Genomic DNA, 22527 nt, shown 5'->3' with positions numbered 1-22527 from the left:
TAGCACCACCAAAGTGCTTGCCTGCCAGGAGTGGTTGACCAAGCGGCCCCACCAGGAGTCTCCGAGTGTGCGCTGGAACTGTTCGCTGGTTAGGAAGCACGAGGCACGATGAATCTGATTAAAATGGCCCAGATCGGCGCCGTTCTCAGCGATGTCCTGAATGTGCGCCTCGACGATGTGCTCAAAGCGGTGCTCCTGCTTCCAGAGGCCCTTCTCGATCTCGGCCACGTCCGGCAGCTCCCATGAAGGAGCCGCGCCATCCGCGTGATACCACACGAACACCAGGCCGAGGGATTCGCGTGACTCCCATTTCGTGGCCTTCACGAACTCCGGAACTGTAGCAAATATATATATATATATAGGTCATTTGGCACAGAACAGCATTCAGGTAATGGATTTGACTGGGCGAAAATGAAAATGTTGGCAACTACTTTGCAGCCGGCTTCTCCGCAGGCTTCATTCTTAAATGATTAAAGACTGATGATATGAAGGGGTGTGCTAGCATTGCGGCAAAACAGCAGGGCCCGTATTCACAAAAAAGTTCTTACGCTCTAACTGCTCGTAAGAGCCAACTCTACCCAATGATGACGCTGGGCATATGATTGGCGAAGGCGAACAGCCAATGGCAAAGAGCACTTGCGAAAAAAACTTTCTAAATTCGACCCGAGTTTTGTCAAGAGTGCACGCAGAGCCCAATAGAGTACTAAAGAATACACATTAAGAAAACATGTGCAGTGACTCTGCTATTTATGTGACTCTGCGGTCGTGCGTAACTCAATAAAGTGCAAACAATAAAAATGGAATTGTGAGTAATAAAAAGAAAATACCTCAGAAGAATTAACAAAACTTCTCGTTCGTAAGTGAACTTTGCCATTGGTCGGCCGGCTCCACTAATAGTTTGTCCAGTATAAGGATTGGCTAGAATTTTTTCTTACGAACTATTCTAGAGTAAGTGCATTTTGTGAATACGGGCACTGGTAATTAGCTGATGAAGGAAATGAACTGCATAAAATATACACATACAGATTTACTAATCTTTTACCTAACCATGTTACAAGTTAAAGCATTTTATAACCACTTTATCGGTATTCTGTATTACCATTGTATCCACTATCTTTACCTGCTCCTGCTATGTCTTGCATAAAGACAGCAGTACTTGTAAATAAATAAATGCTGAAACAAAATAAAAAAACACTGGCTGATTTGGTACAAAGTATCACTTTTATTAAGGCTTTAAGAGCCGATTTCTGCAATGAGGAGTTACTTGCATGAACCAAGAAACTTAAGCAGGCTCATCGGGGTGATTCATTGCTGACCTCAAAGTGCACCTCTGCTCCTCAAACTTAGGAGAGCCTATGAGGATGTGTTCTACGTTCTTCCATGAATGGAATGACGTCATGAGACGTACATGACGTCAAATGACGTATATGAGATGAAAAGGTGTCTGCATACGCTCCTTTCAACATGAAACGATGGATCACACTCTATGTCACGGCCAGCACCAGCAGATAATAGGAACTGCAGATGAGGTTCAATTGTATGCAAAAGACTGTCGGTTGAGTCGAGTCGAGGAACTTGACTTATAGACTTGTACTGTTATTTTGTCCCAATTCTGGCATCAGCCCTTGTGAATTCTGTTGGCGCAATAGTAGCGGCAATATGTGAATCACTATAGTCAGTTTATGGGCTTCAATGTTTCATGCGATACCGACATTTCCATGTCCATTGCAGCTTCGTTTGGTGCCTTGATGATACAGCCGCATGTAGCTATTTTTGAAAAACTTGATTTTTTATTGCATTAGGGTCCCGCGAGCAACAGTGCCATAATATTGGATATTCACCTTCGAGTTTGTTAGAACACACCACATAGGAAGTTTCACCAGTGTTAAATGAAGTCACTTCCAAAAATATTGCATGTAGCTCTGTTTCCATGGTAGACAGTCCATCTGAAAGACGACAGAACTGACGTATTCTGAGTAATTGAATAATAAATGTAGAACTATTAATCCGTTAGTAGAAATAATGTATGCTTCCACTGTGATAATCATATAGGTGATTACCATTTGAGCAAAAATGGTACAAACACCTTCTTTTTCAGTCAGACAATATCCGCATTTATGCGCAGTGGACGAAGAAGTCAACATGGACGATGTGAATCGACACTTCCCTGCACATGGCCTGTAATCGAAAACGAAAGACTGCACAGTGGTTGGGAGAAGAAGATGTCGTGTCTTGCAAATCCCACTGTATCCGCAGATATCATTTTAGAAATTAAAGTGTGAGGCTTTACGTCCCGATACTGCACGATTAGTATGCGAAACGCCATAGTGGAGAGCTGGGGATTAATTTTTACTACCTGGGTTTATTTAATGTTCACCCAAAGCACAGTACAACAGCGTGCTTGCGTTCCGCCCCACAGGAATAGGGCCGCCGTGACCAGGAGTGCAATCCACGTCCTCGCACTCGGCAGCACAACACCATAGCCACCGAGCGACCGCGACAGGTGCAGAAAGAATTCGAACGTAAACACGATAAAAACGCCTCCATGCTCCTATTGAGGAAGGGGCGGCTACTGTAGGTCCATTTGGCTCCGCCATGATGAAGGTTCTAAATGGCATAGTTGACAGTCATAAGCAAACTCTCAAGCTACGAACCAGTTAATTATTCCGTGTTTTTGAGAAGGCAATAAGTTGTTGAGTAGCGGAAAATCGTAGGCCACACGCTGCCTCACCAGTCCTTTCTGTGCCTGGACAAGGACACCCTGTGCGTTGGCACTTCGACGCTGCGGTGCACGTTCGTGGGGTCCATAGGCTTGCGCATAACCCGCGTTCACGAGGTGAACGTCACTGTAATTTTTTTAACATTCTTGCCCTGATGTCAATTACGGTCGCAGCACACTCTGCGCAACCGATGCAACGGACAGAGCGCCCACTAATTAAGGACAGATACATCGTGTGCACACGTTCGTCACGCGCGCAGGCAGGTGTGCCGAAGTGCAGCATATATCCTCATTCTATAGTAGACCCCCGCCTGACGCAAGCGCGTTATTGCACTAATTCAATTCCCCAAACTAAAGTACGTCACAAAATTGTAAAATACGACTTACACACAACCTGCCGACATGATAGCATCGGATTGTAATTTGAACATACGAGAAAACGTAATTCTGTTACGTGGAAATTCAAATTTAAACTGGCTCTGGAGACGAAAATGTTTCTTTGTCGACGCGATGCGCACGGACGCAGAAAATTTGCCGGGGTAGCCATATACAGCTTCCCTGTAAATAAATCTACTACCTATCGAAGCATTCTACCACGTACGCCAATGGTAATGAAACCATGTTGCCCATGAAGGTGGTTGACAATGTTAAATGCCCGCTTTACATTCATAAACAACGTAATTGTCATGGTACCTATGGTATGATCTACCGCTTATGCCTGCTGCAATACATTCGCGATCCATCTGTAGTAAGCACGTACAAGAAAGTACCGGCGATTACCGTCCACGAATATAACGCGAGGAGGGACTTTCAGTCTTTCAGAAAAAGACAAAATAGATGTATTACGATTATAACGGGAAGTGATGCCGCAATCAAACAGGCAACGACGCATAAGAGCGGATGCCCTCAGGGCTTTATTCATCGTTGCTACGAACTGCTGTTGCAAAATATACTGAAAGGACGAGTGCGGAGGTCTTGCAAATGTCAGCGAGAACGCCGTCGCTCTCCGTGACAACCACCGAGGCAGCACTTGAGAAAACCCCGCGCGCAATATAATAGAGAGTTTTAGATTACGGGGACGCAAGCGTTGGGGCCCCCTAATCTAAAACTCTCTAATAAAACGAGGCAAGGCCCTTCGCGGATTGCGCGGTGAGCGAGGGCGCGATTTACTGGACTACGCGCTTGAACAATGATCGTCTTGCTCAAGATTGCAATTCATACGCTGTAACCAAATTGATGCGGCAGTTCTCAATCAGAAGAAGAAAGACGGCGCGGAGTGCACAGAGGCAACTCCCAGCCCGCCGCTCTTGCGCGAGGCGAACTGGCAGCGGCTACGGTGAGCACGGTGAGCAGCGGAGCCGAGCCAGGCGCAGCGCGCATGAGGTGATAAAAAAAAACGCGTTATATTCGTGCAAATACAGTTATTCTAGTGGCATGTTTTTCGTGACGAAATGAAAGTCCCGAGTGAGAATTATTGCGTGGTCTCTGCCTCATTTCGTTTTAACTGGCGTCTGCAACGGCGGAGAGTCGTTTTCACCAGCTGATTGTCTACACATTATATATCTTCGACCATTTCAGCGACCTTTATTAACCAGGCCACGTGGTTGGCAAGCACCAATCATCCCTACGCTCATATGCCCTACACTGACGTTATTCCACGGCCAATTTCCTTTTCCTCTCCACAGCTTCTTCCTCTTTCATTCACTGCGTTGCACATTACATCAACAACTTAGAGTTTACAAGTTTTAGACTATTCCAGCTGTCCTGCATGAGCGTACTGCCTCCTGTTGCCTCATAAAGTGTTGCGCCGACACTGTCACTATCAGTCTGTATCGTGCACGCTAGAAAACTACCACGAAGTACTAAGAGAGCGTATTGCGCGACAGCTCTGTAGTTGACCCATCGGTCTCTCAGCTTCATATTGCAGAAGCGGCATGAGTTAGATACCAGGTGGCGGTGGCCAAAGGGTTGATTTATGATTTTTTTTTTGTGCCATAACGTCAGCTCCACATGGATTCAAGGTAAGTGGTGGTGATAATATTGCTAAAAGCTGGTTTAGCCTTTTAATCCAGACGAGACTGAACCTGTGGTTGTGTGCACTGTGTCTTCGGCACGTCTGTGAGAAGAGGTGTACTTACGTGACGCCATTCTACTTGCAACCATAAGTAAATTACTGCGTTCTGCCTACTCTCACCTGGCCTCACACATTGTATACCGCGGTCATACTCTAAGTCTGCTATATTCGAAGATATCACTTTTCATGTATGCTTGGATTGTTTGATTTATTGCAATACTTGGAGGTAGCAAAGAAAAATTCGTGAACTGCCTAAGTATTACGGTGGCTATGTCCATCTACTATTTAGTACGAGGTTACGTATTCGATCCGCGGCTACCGCATACAGATGGAGAAGGAAGGCAAGTAGACCAATGCTCTGAGGTTTGGAGGCACATCGAAGGACCCCACCTGGTCTAAATTAATCCGGAGCTTTTCATTACGAGGCTTGTAATAGCCTCAGTGTTGCTTTGGAACGTTAAACCTAATGAATTAACCGAAACGGTCTTCTATACAATAACATTTATTGTAGACGTAACGCTGATTTTTACGTCGCATGGTATAGTCGAGTAGTACTTTGGTGGGACAGATGGTAGCAGGTCGTGGCATCACTAAACTAAGGCATCGCGCATGTTGTGAGGCCACTAGAGAAGGCCGTTGCCGAATATGACTCATCGACAATACGACCCCAGGCGACAGCAGCAATAAGCTACTGCCCCAGTAGCTATCATGGCAAGTTACACTTTATGTATATGATATTTTCTAACTCTTACAGTACCTATATATATATATATATATATATATATATATATATATATGTGTAAAAAACACGACTTACCTTTCACAGCGTATGGGACGTGTGTGCAAGCGCCGGTGTCTCCTTGGAACCTCCACCCATGGAACGGGCACTCTATGCAGTCTCCCACCACGCGGCCCATCACCCCCAGGTGGGCACCCAGATGGGGGCAGTAAGCGTCCATAATATGCGCAACGCCGTCTTCGGTGCGGAATGCTACCAGCTCTAAGCCTTTAAGGAAGAAATAAAATCACAGATGGAGCCGAAAATTAAAGCATAGCAGAACTTTACACATAAAAAAATCAAGTTTGTAAAAATTTGCCAGATTAATCATCTGCGAACTCTTTTAATGAATTACGTAAGTTCTTGGGTATTACATCTCAAAACCAATATCAGGGGTCGAATTCACAAAGCTTTTGTTTCGTAAGTGGTGTTCTCGATTGGCCAGCCGCCTTCGTTAATAATATGTCCAGCATCAGGATTGGCTAGCATCTGTTCTTACGAACAGTTTTTAAATGGATAATGAGACATCCACCCAATCGTAGCAACTGCTGAAAAGGAAACCTGTGCGGATTCCTCGAAAGAAAAGCCTCGCAGTTGAAGAGAAATTCGTCCTGGTCCAGGACTTGAACCCGGGACCCCCGCCTTTCCGGGGCAGCCGCTCTACTATCTGAGCTAACCAGGCGGCTAGCAGATGGCAGGGCCAAGTCGCATTTATTTGAGTTGTTGTAGTCGAGTTGTATTCGAGTTTTTGATAAATTCGACTTTGCCCTGCCATCTGCTAGCCGCCTGGTTAGCTCAGATAGTAGAGCGGCTGCCCCGGAAAGGCGGTGGTCCCGGGTTCAAGTCCCGGGCCAGGACGAATTTTTGTTCAACTGCGAGGCTTTTCTTTCGAGAACCTGTATGGGATTCAGAATTGTAGCGATTTGGGCCTGTTGGTTGTACATCGGAAATAGTTTGAAGCGCAAATACACAGACACAAAAGAGCACATGAGACACAGACGAGCGCAAACTACCAACAAGGTTTATTGACCACCACACGTGTTTATCCTATTTTCACCATTACCGCTGCACATGCGCACAATGCCTTCTAAGAAAGCACAGCTCTTTATCGGACAGGTGTACAGAAGGTGTGCTGATACAGGCTGAGCCTAATGAAGATATGTTTTCAGCTTGTATTATCTCACGGGTGAGCCTAGTCACTTCCGCTGATAACAGCACACTTTTCAAAAAGAGGTTTACATTGACAGGAACTGCAGTACATCGCCAACCAACCATCACGTGCCGCTTTCTTTACGTTTAGCGCGTGTTCTTTTAATCGTTCATTAAAACATCTCCCCGTCTGCCCTATGTATTGCTTGCCACATGTTAGCGGGAAGTATACATTAGTAGTACAGTGAACAAAAGGGTCTTCGTGCTGCTTATTGCTGCCTCTTTGATTACGAACGTACCTCTGATTGCAGAATTTAATGAGCTTTCGTGGTGCCAAAAACACAACATTAACTTTCGAGCGGCCTGCAATCTTTTTGATATTATGTGACAGCCCATGAATATAAGAGATGACAGCCACTTTCTGATGCGTGTTGGGGGATGAAACCTGTGACCGATTAATCTCCATGCGCAATCTTCGGAGCAAAGATTCTGCAACAGAACACTGCACATGCAACGGGTATCCTACTTGTAACAATCGCTCAACCTGGTAGCGAAGACTTGATTGCATCTTATGCGAACACAATTTTTTACCTGCATTCAAAAAACATAAATTGATGATTCCGCTTTTAACCAGTTTAGAATGTGCCGAGGCATAGGGCAAAATCGGCTTATTACTTCGCGTTCCTGGCACCAACAGATTTTGTCCGATCTAAAAACAATCTTAGTATCAAGAAACTTAAGAGTACTGTTACGGGGCATTTCATGCGTCAATTCAAGGGACTTAAAACAGTCTTTAAACGTCTCGAGAACAATAAGCGCATTTTCCTGCATCTCATCAATACCTATCTCAAGGAAAACAATGTAGTCGTCAACGTAAAGGAAGACTTTTGCCACACGCTTGCCTTCCAAACTGCGCAGCACTGCTCTGTTATGCTTGGTTGGCGATGCACTGCAGTTCCTGTCAATGTAAACTTCTTTTTGAAAAGTGTGCTGTTGTCAGCAGAAGTGACCATAGGCTCACCCGTGAGATAATACAAGCTGAAAAGATATCTTCATTAGGCTCAGCCTGTATCAGCACACCTTTTGTACACCTGTCCGATAAAGAGCTGTCCTTTCTTAGAAGGCATTGTGCGCATGTGCAGCGGTAATGGTGAACATAGTATAAACACGTGTGGTGGTCAATAAACCTTGTTGGTAGTTTGCGCTCGTCTGTGTCTCATGTGCTCTTTTGTGTCTGTGTATTTGCGCTTCAAACTATTTCCGTATGGGTTTCCTTTGTAGCAATTGCTACGATTGTGTGGATGTCTCATTTTCCATTTAATTACTTCACTCCACCTAGTGAGTTTCCACGGAACTATTAGGTCAATCAATAGTTTTTGCGTGAGAACTTTTTTGTGAATACGGGACCTGGGGCCATATTCACAAAGCTTTTCTTTCGTAAGTGTTGTTTGCCATTGGCCGGCCGCCTCAGACAATAATATGTCTTGCATCCGGATTGGCTGAAATTCTTTCTTACGAACAATTTTAGCGTAAGAAGTTTTTTGTGAATTCGCGCCCTGATCATGAGGCATGCCATATGAGGGTAACCCCGGATCACGGTGCTCCGGATTAATTCTGATCTCCTTTAATGTGGACCTAAATCTAAGTACACAAACGATTTTACATATCTCTCCCATAAAAATGCGGCCTCTGTGGTGGGGATGGTGTGTGCGATCTCGATTTAATACATTTTCGAGGTTGCTGAGCTGTATACCCATAGTCACACTCACGAAGGTTTTCGTTGCATAAACTGTGTCATTGGCTGGGTACCTTCCCTAGCATAGTGATGCGCAAAGTGTTTCACACACTTGGACAGTTTGTAAGAGCTGGCGCCAGAGATTACGGGAGAGCGCACATGAATTTTCCGAAAGTGGTCAGCCAGTAAGAAAAAATACTTGCGATAGCGAAGTTTCGTGCACTCGGCTGTTTCTTTTCTGGCTTTTTAGTGTTGTCACGTAGGTCTGCCTATAAGTTCTATATGAAAACACCGAGTGGGACTAAGGTTTGACCTTCCGTAAAATTCGAACTTGAGCTGGAGCTTAGGCAGATTGTGTAAACCCGCCTTAAAAACTCATAGGCCTCTCTCTTATAAAGCTACATGACTATCTTCCCCTTCACATGAGCGAGTCTGGGTCTGCCCTATAATACTCGCTCAGCCCTCTGCCGTGTTACAGGACATTCACAATCTCTTTATCGCAACTCCCAAGTATGCGCAGGAGTAAGAGCAACTCACCGATGACGTTGAGAGCCTTCACTTCGCCTGTCTGAAGCTGCGCAGACTCAAGAACTGGGATCCATCCGTTCGGAAAAACGGGTGGCGAGTTTTTAAAGGCTCGCGCTGTACGTGTACGCATAGGCTGAAAAGTCAACAATGGCGTTGAATACAGATGCCTTGTCACTATCACTTCACTTTCAGAAACTTTGTAACAAAATTCCTGCGTCATTGAACCCATAAGCACAGTTGCTGCTGGACCACGTGGAGATAGGCTCTCGAGCCATCACTTAAGTACAATATCTTGAACTAATATGAACTGATGAGGCTCCTGTGAAAGTCTAGGCGCTCCAAACCTGTATCGCGTGAAGAGAACGTCGCCTTCAGCGAGCAGAGGTTTGGAACTCTCAAAGAACAACAGGACGCGTAGTCGCAAAAATGGGCTCCAGTAAGAGCGTTACCCCATTGACCCGCGTTCAGGTGCCGGCCACTGATAGCAGCAATAGGCGTTATAAGCAAATTGAATCCGTACCGGTGGTCAACCTCGTAGTAATGCGCACAGTGATCTGCTAATATACGGGCGTCGGAATTTGTGCTTGGCGTTTTAATTAGAAAATGGGGATTAATTTTTTTTTCTAATGCTACCCTCTTACGTCCAAGCGAATTCGGACTTCGTCGAATGGCTAAAAGGGACCTCGACGGGTAGTACATTGTGCTGACACCTCGTGAAATATTCTGGACGACACCACAAAGCAAGGCAGAAGCAGTCACCGCTTTAGGGTGGCGGCGACCCTAAAGGATGCTAAAGGATGGGTCACTAAACTGCTGCCTGAAGTAGAGCGTTGAAGGCTGTGTTTGGCTCTGCTATCGCTATCCTGTACTAAACTCTAGATACTATCCTCTATATGGACACGAAACAGAGAGATAAACGGGGTGGGAAAGGCCGGGATTCAACCGGATCAGATTTTGGTTTGCTACTCTGCACTGGGGGAAGGGTAAGGGGAAATCAAAGACGGAAAGAATAGCGGAGAGAAAAAGCAAAGGCATGAAGAAAATTAGAGGAGGCTGGGAACGTCCATTAGCACTATCGTCTCTCTAATAGGGAACTGGAACGTAAAAAGTTCAGGAGTGCCTTGACGGGCTTGTAGTGTGACAACTGTATAGGCCGGCGTTCCAGATGCGCACGATAATGATCTATGCGCACAGGGGCCACAGGGGACACAACCATGTTGATTTTTGTGCTAGCTTCAGTGCCTTTGAACAATGTTAGGAACGCAGCAAATAGTAAAGTCGAACTTCTTACCCTTAAGACTTTGTGGAGATCTGCATGCTAAGAACATTATTCTGTGCGCTCTGCTCCTTCATGCTTTCTTCACCACTAACCATGGAGACCTTTTCGCACATTCGGAAATGTACACTACTATAATGGAGGATAAGAAAGAACCTGGAGAACAAACTTAGGACCGCGCAACGAGAGATGAAGTGGTAAAAGGTTGCTGTAACTGAGAGATAGGAACAGGACAGGATGGATTAGAGAAAAAACAGGTGTAGCTGATATTCAATTTGAGGTTGCGAAAAGGAAATGTAGTCAAGCAGGCAATGGCAGTTGGTTGAACAAATAACGAGCGGTCTCTTAGAGTAAGATAATGGCTATCAGGGAAACGCAAATGTGGTCGACGAGTACAGAGAATCAGATGATGTGAAATGACACACCATCAGTGGACTCCATCAGGATGGAGTCCACTCCTGCATGACAGGTAAACTGGAGACCGCTAAAGAGGCGCTTTCATACTGCAGTGGACGTGCTGATGATGACGATGCTTCTCTGCGGTGGCACGTGACCACAAAGTAGGATTGAGCAAGGATGGGACAACGCGATAATGCGCAAGTCAAATAGTTATTGAAAGGAGGGAAAATAATGGCGCAACAAGGAAGACGAAAAGACGAAAGAACACGCGAACACAAGCGCCGATACTGATAACGTTGTCCTTGCTTTTGAGTGTTTTGGAGCTTGGCTTGCTTTTGGTAATGTTGTAGGCTGTATAAGCATTGCAGTGATTCTGTCGCTATTCCTTCACTAGAATTATACCAAAAAGCCTGAGCTAACCTACACAGCTCTAAAAACTACAGCATCGGTAATAAAAACGAAAGATAATAAGCACAATCTAATTACAAACGCAGGTTAATATGAATGACCTTTGAGCAAACTAACGTGAAACACATTACTCCCCACAAAAAAGTTAAATATCAACACCGCATTAGAAAAAAAGACAAAAAATATACCAGAATAGCCTTCATGTCCAACCACAAGAAACAAGAAGAGTATATGCTATACTCCACCTCCAGTTGTCCGAGTCCTTGGGAATACAATGTCTCCCATTGTGTATATAGCATAGACTTTGGCGTGTAACTTCTCCTAATCTTCTGTAATCATACAGATCAGAGTATTCACAGAGGCAAGATGTATCCAATGAAGTAGAGTCGGTTTTTGCGTTGTCAGCCTCCTCGTGATGCACTGTGCCTGTGTTGAGACGTTGCGTGCGGGTACTCGATTGACGCAACTTACCTCTCAAGGACCTCTTACGTCTACACTTCACATAAACGTGCCCTAGCTAGATAGATAATTCACCACGTTTCAGGAGAGTCCACATGCAACGGTATACATTGGTATAATAAAACCAATGTCGTGTGGCGCGATTTGTCTAAGCATTCATGTGATTATCGAGTTGATAGAACGCTGCTTTATAGTCGCACGAGGGGCTGCTTTCCAGTCTGAGCTTAATAACTTACTTCGGCTTCTACCATATAGCAGATACGATGTTAATATAGGTTGAATACTTTTGTTTTCTTACAGAATTGTTGATAAAAGAACTGAAGCAAGCGCAGCGACACTTCTGATTTCTATCTTGAAGGCGTTTTTGGCATCCGCAACTTGACGGCGTTGTTGTTTTTACAACGTGTGAAGGTTATAAATGCGCATTTACCGAAGCTGAGGTCCTGCCGGTTGCTGCCCTTTGTATTAGTTTTAGTCAACAAACTCGGCACTACAGACATTGAAACGAAGGTTTCCCTTTGAGAAGTTTGCCCAACGTTCATTCCGAACAGCTAAGGAATTGCGCAAACTAGAGTTCAGTATTGAGTTTCTCGCAAATAATGGCGATAATGCGATAATGTAGCCTTTGTTAATTCGGCCTCTTTGGAACAAGCATAATTATGCTTAGACAAATAGCACAAAAGGCACCACTCAAGCATAGGACACAACTGAGGGGACATTTTTCAAAGCATGTTCCCGTTCCCAGTTGCTAACTTTTGAACTGCCGTCATACAAACTTCAATCAAACTTTATAAGAGCTATGAATTGGGCTAGTTGGTGTGCATTCATTTTTTCTTGCGCTAAGTGTAGTAGGACGCCACAGGGATGGAACAGACACTGAAATGAAGCGGACACGTGTGTCACTCCCGTGTGTCACTTCGTGTCCCCTTCATTTCAGTGTCTGTTCCATCCCTGTGGCGTCCTACTATACTTAGCGCAAGAAAAAATGAATTCAATCAAACTATTTCGTTCATGGTGTTCGCGCAGGTCTCACTTCGCCCTACGACGCATGGCAAGGAAAGCAACAATACACTCTGAACTGGAGCTTGTTGGTCCTTTCCGGGATAGGAAACTAGCTCGGCAGCCGACTGCTTTTTGCAGCGCTGTGTCCTACCCGCTCTTTATTGTCCTTTTGCTCGCCCCGTTTTTCTCTCACAGAGAAAGGTTCTATTTGTAGTCGCGTGCTGGTTTCATTAGGCTACCGCTGATCACCCCTCAACAGGGAGCATGTTAGCGCTTAAGCAAAGTGCTCTAATCATGAAGCTAACATTCTCAGCTGGACAAAACAGAAGCGCTGTACCTAAATGGCCAGATAAACTGACTGTCGACTGGTTCTGAAGCAAGTTTTCTCGCGTTAAAATACGTACATAGAATCGTGCTCAAACCTGCTGAGATGTGGTCAAACACCCGAAAAATTAATGGTGACATGGCTGGCCCTGCTCACTTGGTTCCACGAACGATGAACCTGGGTGGGTGAGCGTGGGCTGACAGCATCAATGCCAGGCAGTAGCAAACGAGTCCCTAATCATGACCCGTCCTCATCTGTACAACTGGGTATGCCCACCGTAGCACACGGTTCACATGCCCTCCTTCTGGGGGAAGGCGACATTTCCAGGATTACACGAGAAAGCTGTTTTCAGCAAACAAATTGGATCAATCGTGATATCAAAGGCGCGTAGGACAGCCCGACAGAGAACTTATTTTTAGGCAGCACGAAGCTACACATTCTCGGACTTTTAAAGGGGTTTGCCGTCTGATGGAGCATGGTGAATGGTTGCACGTAGTTGTTATACTCTTACGCGGGATATTGAAGGCGATACGTCCGCTGTTCTATACGGGGTGATCATTTTTAACTTTTACGGAATTTTTAAAAATCGTCTCTGGCCGGTACCACAATTCTTGACCCTGAGCTGGATTATTCAAAAATGCGGGCATTACTAGCACAAGAAATCGAAAGACATATTCAACTAAATAATAAAAATTAACTAATTAACTTCTTCATTAATTAATTTACGGCAAGCATTGCAATGTAAGAATTGTAGCCGGTGAGCTTGCAAAACGTATCCACTTAAAGTAAATTTATAGGATGACATCAGTTCCGAGATATTTCCCAAAGTGTGGGCCAAAATACATGGGCGTTCCAGTTACTTTTGTGCTTCAATGTATATATGAGCGTTTTGTTAAAAAAGTAACTGCAATAACAGTGCATTTTTAAGGCGAGCTTTATGTTGCTTATGTCCATAATGGTGTCATTCTGGAAATACTGTCATTGTGGCAAGCAATTATTAAGAAGTTAATTAGTAAATTTTCGTTATTTAGTTAAATATTTCTTTCAATTATTCTTCCAGGTAATGTCCGCCTCCCTGAATAACCCAGCTGAAAGACTAGAATTATGTTATCTGCAACAGGCAAGTTTCTGAAATTATGTAAAACTTAAAATGATCACACGTATATGCAATGATTGGAAACAGCCAGCTGCTGCAAGAGCTCACGATTAATTCTAGCAGTGTAACATGTAGATACAGCGCACAAACACACAAGAACATGGCGAACGTCACACATACAGCAACACACACATACAATTAAAGACTATAACAAGAGAGCAATTACCAATGCGCCCTGAAATCAGCATCGCGGTCTTCCTTCTTTTTTTATCACCATACAAAACTTATAGTTGTGACACCGAAATGAAACCTACGTATAGAGCCTACGCCGAACTACAAAGCCCAGAGCGAGTGTACAACCACGGCACAAAAACAGCTGATCAAGAATTTGGTCGATGGCTGGTCAGTGCAGTGTTGCTACGCTGATGTTTTAGGCCCATGCAGCAACCTAAAGTATTGTTTGACTGTCCTGATATCCCAAGAAAAGGGTGCAAATAAAATTACTTGTGATGTTACTACGGTTCATTTGTAGCTGGTAACTTATAAGGCACAACTTAGATAACCGAAATGAGACAGTGCAGAAAAAAAAAAGAAAAACACGACATGGATTCTTGTTTTGTGCGTCCTGCTTTTGTGCGCTTTATTACTGCGTATAATGCGTGCCTATTTCAAAGAAATCTCAGTTGTGAGCAACCCGACAGCTCTGACTGCTTTCTCGTTACTGTCTATGTCGCGCATATTTAGGCAAACTTGCGTTAGTAGACAAAGAACACCTTCCCCTCCGAGCTGTATACCTATACGGCTTGTGGTAGCACCCGACGCGATTGAGACTGCATGTGCGCCCGGACATTCAATGTTCCCGAGTCCACAGCCTTACTGTTATGGCTGTGCACTCGACTGTGCGTATAAAAACATGTCTTCACGCGCACAAAAAAAAAAAAAAAAAACGCCGTTTCGATCGTTAGCGGAGCAAAGTTACGCACCTTTCGGGAATCGCTGACCACCCTCTTCTTGTGCCAAAAATAACAAACGCCGACGGCTACGAGCGCAACAGTGGTAGCCGTAGCGAAAGCATGAGCGTCGAAAGAGATCGCGCTTCCACTCGTCTTCTGGGGCCGGCGGTCAAAGCTTCGTCCGAACGTCCCGGAGCCATCCATGGCACATCGCTTGGACCACACCAAGAGCCCCGACTGACAGAAGCCGGCGACAGTGGGAGCAGCCCTTTTCTCCCTCGATAACAATCGCTGCGCGAGAGTGGTTCAGTGGCTCGGAGAGGCGGAACCACCGGCGTGCGTCATGTCTGAGAGGCTGAGGGAACAGTTGGCACCGTCTTCCGGCGCCGACGGTGAGCCGATAACTGCGACCAACGCCGACACCGGAGCGGACAGCACTGGAGTAGCGGTGTTCACTGGAAAGTGAAACCAGCAGGTATCGGTTTCCCATGCTCCTTACTCACAAATGTTGTGAGCAAGGAGCAACGAGTACGGATGAACAAGGCAGCCTGATTATTTTTATTATAATACTACGCTGTCGAGTACATATAAACGACCTTAGATAAGAACATTAATGCCTCTACTGATAGGTATGCTTAATTTTATTATTTTTCCAGCCCCTACTGTAACGACACGTCCGAAGAGCTAACACGTGCATGGCTTCAATTACTTTCTTCGATTAGTAACGCTTCCCCGTTTTGATCGCTCCAGTCGGAAACCGACCGAGATGCTTCTGCGCTAAATTTCTGCTGACGCGTGCCTCTGCAGTGTTGTTTCGACACCATGTCGGTTTAGCTACACGTAACCCCTTAGTGCAAAACCGCGGTCTTCCCCTCCGCAAGGTGATTTGTACCCTGGATGACATCGATGGTGTTTCTGTCCATGTTGCGCAGCTCTCACTCTTTCAGGAGTTTTTGAATAGCCCATGACCGCGTGCCGCGCATCCTGAGGACATCGGGCTCGACCAACACCATGACGTCTCTCACGTTCCGTCGGTTTCTTTATTGAGCCGTGAACTCGTGGTAGCGGTAAAGAATAGGCGGGTGCGTGATTTGACCGACAATGGTCGGTTACGCGCCTTCTCCGAGCGCTCATTATGCGCCGTGGCTATAGGTTGCACGCACGATCAACCGTCCAGCCAGCGCTGTCATCGTCACTTTCCCTTTTCACAGTAGGCGCCACAGCGTCTGGTGGCACGCTGGAGCTGCGACGGCTGCTTAGAGCGGTTAAGCAAATGCTACAGGAATTCCTGCACCATAAGAAGGAACAAAACAGCCGGTGGGCCCCTGTCTTGCCCAAAACCCGAAAGACAGCAGAATAAAATAGAAACAAAAAGAAAGAGACGAGTAACTACTTAGCTCTGTGATTGGGAAAGCTTCTAGCAAATGGTCACTGTTATCTCACTGACTCAGGTAAACCGGTTTCTGCTCAATGCTTTGCATTCCCAATTCTCTCCCTCTCTCTCGTGATGTAAATGAGGCAGACCATGTCAGTGGGCCAGGAACTCTATCTGCCAAGCACGAACTGAGCGTTGCTCAAAGGCGGCATCTTTAACAACTGCTGACGAGAGGCCATCGACCGTAGAGTGCGCGCCGCCGAGCAGAACGGCGTTAATTGTACGACGGGGGCTGTTGCTTCGACATTGCTGCTGGGATAGTGAGCCCGAAATGTCATACGGATCGATATACTCGCATGTACAGGCACATGTCCCGAACCTTAGCCTTAATACAAAACATAAAGTGTCCTGCAACTTTTGATTCTCTCTCTCTCTCTCTATCTCTCTCTCTATCGATATATATATATATATATATATATATATATATATATATATATACTGTGAGCATTATATTTACGCTTCATCTTCTCATCTGTGCATACTCATTATCACGACTTGTACACGCACACAAACACACACACATTTCTTTTTTGTTCGTCACGATACTGCAGACTACAAACAAAGATGCGCCTACATCAAGAAAATTCAGAACATGTGGCAAAGCGGAATGCAACCCTACAATTGTGAATGAAACCGCCTTGACACTCATTACCATAAATTTATTGTCAATGTAAACAGTGGCTGAGCGAGCGTAGGTTTAAGAAGTTTCGGGCCCACCTACTTAGGGCGTACTAAAGTTTACTTAACCCTCCACACTTGGCTATGGCATGCAAATGGCTAAACTAGTCACATAGCACTTCGTTGTATGTTTTTTGTCTTTTGTGCTTTTCACACTTGCACTTTGTATTGATTGTGTTAGACGTTATCGAGCACTAACTAATCTATCACTTTAGCTTGACTTAATATTTGCCTTTAGTGTCCCTCTAAATCTTTATAAGGGGGGAGAGAACGAAGTGGGTGCACTGCACTTGGCAGCTCTATAGAGTGCGTTGACGGAGCCTAAGTACGACATTGTGTAGGATTTTTTGTTGGCACATACAAAAGGAGTAACGCTGATGTGCAGCGAATCTGTAGATAGTAGATCTTTACTAGTATCCCGTCTAGTAAAGTCAGTTTACACCTAGCTATAGTTTACTAGACAGAAAAGAGTGGAATTTTGCTATCGCTTGTCTCCTACCAGAAAAAAAAAAACGGTAATACGTTCACTTGCGGTTCGCAAGGTTTTAGAGGCCACCGGTTATGATGATCGCCATGCTGGCTTCCCAGCAATAGGCACCGCAATAAACAAAAATAACTAAGTGCTGCGATAAAAGAAGCCGATTTCTATCCTGTGGTTTATCGCTTCAGGAAATGACGCTGTGTGTCATCAATTCCTCGACGAGATGTGAGCGATACGATGTTCGTAGCCTCGAGATGGGGAAATTGCGACGTGTACATCAGTACACGAGACTGACGCAACGAGCACGCAGGGCAAATAAGCTATTTTAAGCGAAGCCAGTGGCATGAATTTAAATACAGGAACATAACAAGTGGAAAAAATTGCGAGCAGTTGGAACACAAGCAGAGTTGCACAAGAAAAATTCAGGCTTCGCTGAACAAGTACAAAAACATTAGGGGCAGCTTCACACTAGTAGTGTGAAGACTGGGTAAACAACGAAGCTGGTGACTCCACCTTGCTTTATCTCGGTTCGGCCAAGTTTTTGCGAGGTTATGCTTCGAGACTCGGCCACGTTTTGCGCAAGATCACCACGAAATTATCGACCGCCCAAGGAGCAACGAACACTCGGTCATTAAAATATCTGGGCGCTTCTTGACGCTCAAACGATTTTGCTCCGTTTCGCGGGCTCGTAACTCCGGATCTTCTGCGAATCACCGACGTTTCGCCGCCGCTTTGGCGGCACGATACTTGGGATCGGACCGAAGTCGTCTCACTCGCTCTCGCGTAGTGGCGCGGCGGCTTTCGCACCGCGATTCCTCTTTTTCGGGAGTGACGCTCTTCTTCGGCCGCCCCATCTTCGCGGCGATGAGCTCGGCGCGGAGACGACGAGGCTTTGGTGTCGCCGCGGTGGCGACGCGGAGCTATATATCCCGTGGGTCGGCGCAGTGACGTCACGGCTTAGCTCCATGTCTGCGCAGCCGCGGCAACCACTCCGCACGGCGCGGTGATGTCACGGTTCAGCAAAGCTAAGGTGAAGCGATGCGGCGCGCGCGATAGCGTCACGGCTCAAGCAGCTTTAGCGAGGCTTGGCGCGGTCGCCGCAGTTGGGGCGAAGCGTTGCTAGGCGACGCATGTTGGCGTCATCGCGAGGCGGATGTTTTGCAGCGTACACTCGACAGACAATCCTCGAGCTTTAACAGCTTCGCTAGTTCACACAGAGAGAGAGAGAGAGAGAGAGAATAAACTGTATGCAAAAGAGCACGCCAGCGTAGGTAGCTCCTCTGCTCTACAGTGGGTGGTCCGCTCAGTCCAGGAGTCCAGTGGCCTTAGGTGCTATTCTCGCTCGGTTGACCAGGTTGACCTAGTCCGTCGAGTCGGAGCTGGACAGCGCCGCCTCCCATTGTCGTGCGGTGGGGTGTGTTATAGGTGTGAGCTGTGGTGTGTTTGCGCAAGCCCATACCATGTGGTAAAGCGTTGCGCATTGATCGCAGTTTGGGCATTTATAGGAATACAACGCAGAGTGTATGGCGTGGTAAAGACTCAAATGTGGATATGTGTTTGTTTGGAGTTTTCACCATATTACGGCTTCCTCTCGCGTCAGAGCATTGCCAGACGGCGGTAGTGTTCTTCGTGAAAGGCGACAGTGTTGTAGGATGTGCGTGTAGGTTAATGGTATGTGCTCTGGATGGAAATGCTCGGCTCCCGGTGTGCATACGCTCGGGCGTAGGCGTATGCCTGCTGATTGCCGCGTAAGGACTCATGTACCGGAGTCCACACGATTTTTATGTATGGTGGGAGCTGGTGCGCTTCATTCAGACTGCGATGTGCAGCCGTGGAAATTTCGGCCCAGGAAAAATTGCTGCATGCCGTCTGAGAGTCCGTCAGAACTATGACGCAATCCCAGTGCGGTCTCGTCGTGATGGCTAACGCTATCGCTAGTTCTTCTGCCTCCGCAGCGCTCACCCTGGAAGCCAAAGACGCATTTATTTCGGTGCCGCGATTGTCGACTACGCTGGTGACGAATGCGGTGCTTCTTGCAGTGCTGGCCACGTCTACGTACAAGACGTTGGGGCGGTTTTCATAATTTCTCGCGAGCGCCTGCGCTCGGGCTTGTCGCCGTCCGATGTGGAAGTTTGGGTGCATGTTCCTGGGAATCGGTGAAACGTGCATAGTTTCTTGTATTCGGGTTGAGATTTTTGTCAGTGCGCTGGTCTTCCGTACGGAATAACCAAGACGTTCCAAGACGCAGCGTCCCGCTATTGTGCGTACTAGCTTTTCTTTCTGGCGTACAGGTGGGCCTCTATGATTTCCCGTGCGTTGTTGTACACCCCTGTCTCCTCGAGGCGAAAAGCAGCCGTCCCGACTGGGAGTCCGAGCGCAGCCGGTCGAGTACCTCCACTTCCGCTGTACTTAAATTTAAATATGGTGCCGAGTGCGCAATGCGGCTCACAATCAGAGCCTGAACTAGTCGGATCAGGTCCTGTTCCTTAAGTCCCCTCTTTCTGCTGGCAATTCATAGCATCATGCGCAATATCTGCGTGGTCGTGTGTTGTAGCTTCTGTATGGCGTATCCTCCGCCCCCGTCCTTTTGTAAGTATAAGCCAAGGATACGAAGTCTGTCTACCTTGGTAAGTTCTCTAGGACCTATTCGCAGGTGGATGGTTGGTGTCGGGGCTGTTGATCGTCCTCGTGAGCGCTTCTCGATTATGAGTAGCTCCGAATTCTCCGGCGCGCATTGCTGTATGCATGTCTCCGCGTATCTTGCTACGACGTCTACTGCCTCCTGTAATGCCTGTTGTTGTTCTCCACGGCGGTGTGCGCCGTTGCGCTTGGGCCCTTTCTGCACTACCTCCAAGATCGGCCCACAGTTTTTGTTCGCACTACCCGGCCTAACCAAGAGCTTAAACAGCTCCGCTGTTAAAAGCATAAGCAAATTAGAGGTTCAAAGTGGCATTCGTGCGCAGGAGTTGGTTTATATACAGCAAAGGGGCTCGCCAGGGAGTATGACGCGACATGGGTGCGCAGCCGTTAGTACAGTTGCCACTATAATGCGGGAGTCGATTGAGAGGAGTCTCCAGGAAGTTACCGCCCTGAAAGCGGCACTGGGGAGGCATTCTGTGGTCATGTCCTCACAGTTCGAAAATAGTCGTTGTTAACTGAATGCTATGTGTATCTGCTCGTTTTCAGATTTCACAGACTGCCTCGATACTGCTGGAGTTCATCATCAAGCGTGAGAGCATAGTGTCGCTTAATGCGCCAGCCGCTGTCACACTTCTGCCAAGAACAGGCAGTTCTCCACGTACAAGAGTGCCAACTCAAGCTCAACAAGCAGGTCATCACGTACCAGGACGTCCGCGATGTGGTTGAGAATTTGGTGGGCTCCATAAAATGGTAACAATCCCTACCGCAGTTCCACCGACCTGCCGCACAAGCTTCTATAGCGATGAACTACAATCACAACTTCCTGTTTCTTGCATCATATGCAGTGCGTTAAAAGTTACTTTGAAAGTTTTCCAACAGAAATCTTCCGCAGATGCACAGAATAAAGTCGTGCAAGCTCTCTTGCTGAGCAAGGCGGGCACAATTTGTAAGTACATATATTTTATAAATACGTCGTTTGCCTGCATTTCAAGATTTCGATAACCCAGAATGCATTTCCTTATTGATGTTTTTTTACGGGTTTTAAAAATAGGTATTACCAACTTCAAAGCGATTTTAGGGTGTTAAAGATAAACACGTAATTTAGCAATGTTAAGCGCTTTTCACGATGTGGGAACATGGCATTTGCTTTAACGCCGTGAAAACAAACTTCGTGGCTCTTTTTTTATTTTTTTGCAGCCGATGCACCCTGCGTCATTCGACAGCCAAGCTGCTGGTATAAGAATGCGCTCGCAGGCTAGACGGTATTGACACGTATACGTGTTTATCTTTCACCGGCGACCGCTTTTCATCGGCTAACAAATGTTAAACGTTATCGCTAGGCGCAGGACGCGGCTGAATGTATCGGAAGTTTCTCTAACGTTATCGATGCTTATATCCGTTGTCTCTTCTCACCGACGCTCATGTAATCTGATTGTATGAGCGACGCGAATTGTCTAGAGCTTTCTGGAAGACACGCGGGTACCAGGGATTATTCCGGAACCTTCGATGACTCATGTATAAAAGCCGACGCGTTTCGCCGCTGATCAGATTTTCGACGATCGCCGACTGTGTTTCCGCTTTCGTTGTGCTTCGAGTGTAGCTCGCTTTTGTGGGCACAGGTTCGCCCAATAAAGAATCAGTTTCGTCATACGCAGTTTTACGACTGTTTACTTCAGCGTCACTACTACCTGACAGTATTAAGGTACGTATACGTATATAGTATGCTTGTGTATGGTTTAAAATTAAATTATGGGGTTTTACGTGCCAAAACCAGTTCTGATTATGAGGCACGCCGTAGTGGGGGACTCCGGAAATTTGGACCACCTGGGGTTCTTTAACGTGCACCTAAATCTAAGTACACGGGTGTTTTCGCATTTCGCCCCCATCGAAATGTGGCCGCCGTGGCCGGGATTCGATCCCGCAACCTCGTGCTCAGCAGCCCAACACCATAGCCACTGAGCAACCACGGCGGGTGTGTATGGTTTAACCATAGACGAGTATATGCGCTCTTTATAGAATACATGACTCCTGTCCTGTGTTCTTTTTCTCACTTGCCCATAGTCTGTGCGTCCTGGATAATATATGCACAGCGGTTTTACTGAACCCTCTACCATTAGCGATCACCGGGGCTTCTGCGCCAGCCCTTTGTCCTCCTATGCTTTGATATTACGAAGACTTCTCGCGTATGTCCTCCGTGAATCCAATGTATCCCATGCTTGCTTTCAATTGTGGCTTCTTCGGTCAACAACAGCCGCACTATTTTGTGTTAGCACTCCGCGCGACACATTACCACAAGGTCTTAAGCAAGCCTTCTTTGTAAACAACGGCGCCGTTATGTTTCCAACGTATTTTTTCACCGTGACGCGCTGCTGATAAACTACTGATGAACAAG

General features: G+C 46.3%; 1 protein-coding gene across 1 annotated transcript in view; it reads right to left on the bottom strand.

Annotated features, from left to right (window-relative positions):
• The window catches only part of LOC119451477 (cholesterol 7-desaturase nvd-like), a 66424-nt gene that overhangs the window by 10320 nt on the left and 33577 nt on the right, over positions 1-22527 (bottom strand). Inside the window, exons 6-8 of the mRNA XM_049659979.1 lie at positions 8993-9116; positions 5611-5799; positions 22-335 (exon numbers count right to left, since the gene is read on the bottom strand). Coding sequence (XP_049515936.1) covers positions 22-335; positions 5611-5799; positions 8993-9116 — 627 coding nt within the window. The remainder of the gene's footprint in view (positions 1-21; positions 336-5610; positions 5800-8992; positions 9117-22527) is intronic.

This window comes from Dermacentor silvarum, chromosome 1 (genome assembly GCF_013339745.2).
Source record: "Dermacentor silvarum isolate Dsil-2018 chromosome 1, BIME_Dsil_1.4, whole genome shotgun sequence".
NCBI classification, from domain to species: Eukaryota; Metazoa; Arthropoda; class Arachnida; order Ixodida; family Ixodidae; genus Dermacentor; species Dermacentor silvarum.
The sequence above is the reverse complement of the archived record's forward strand: the minus strand, read 5'-3'. Positions and strand labels throughout refer to the sequence as shown.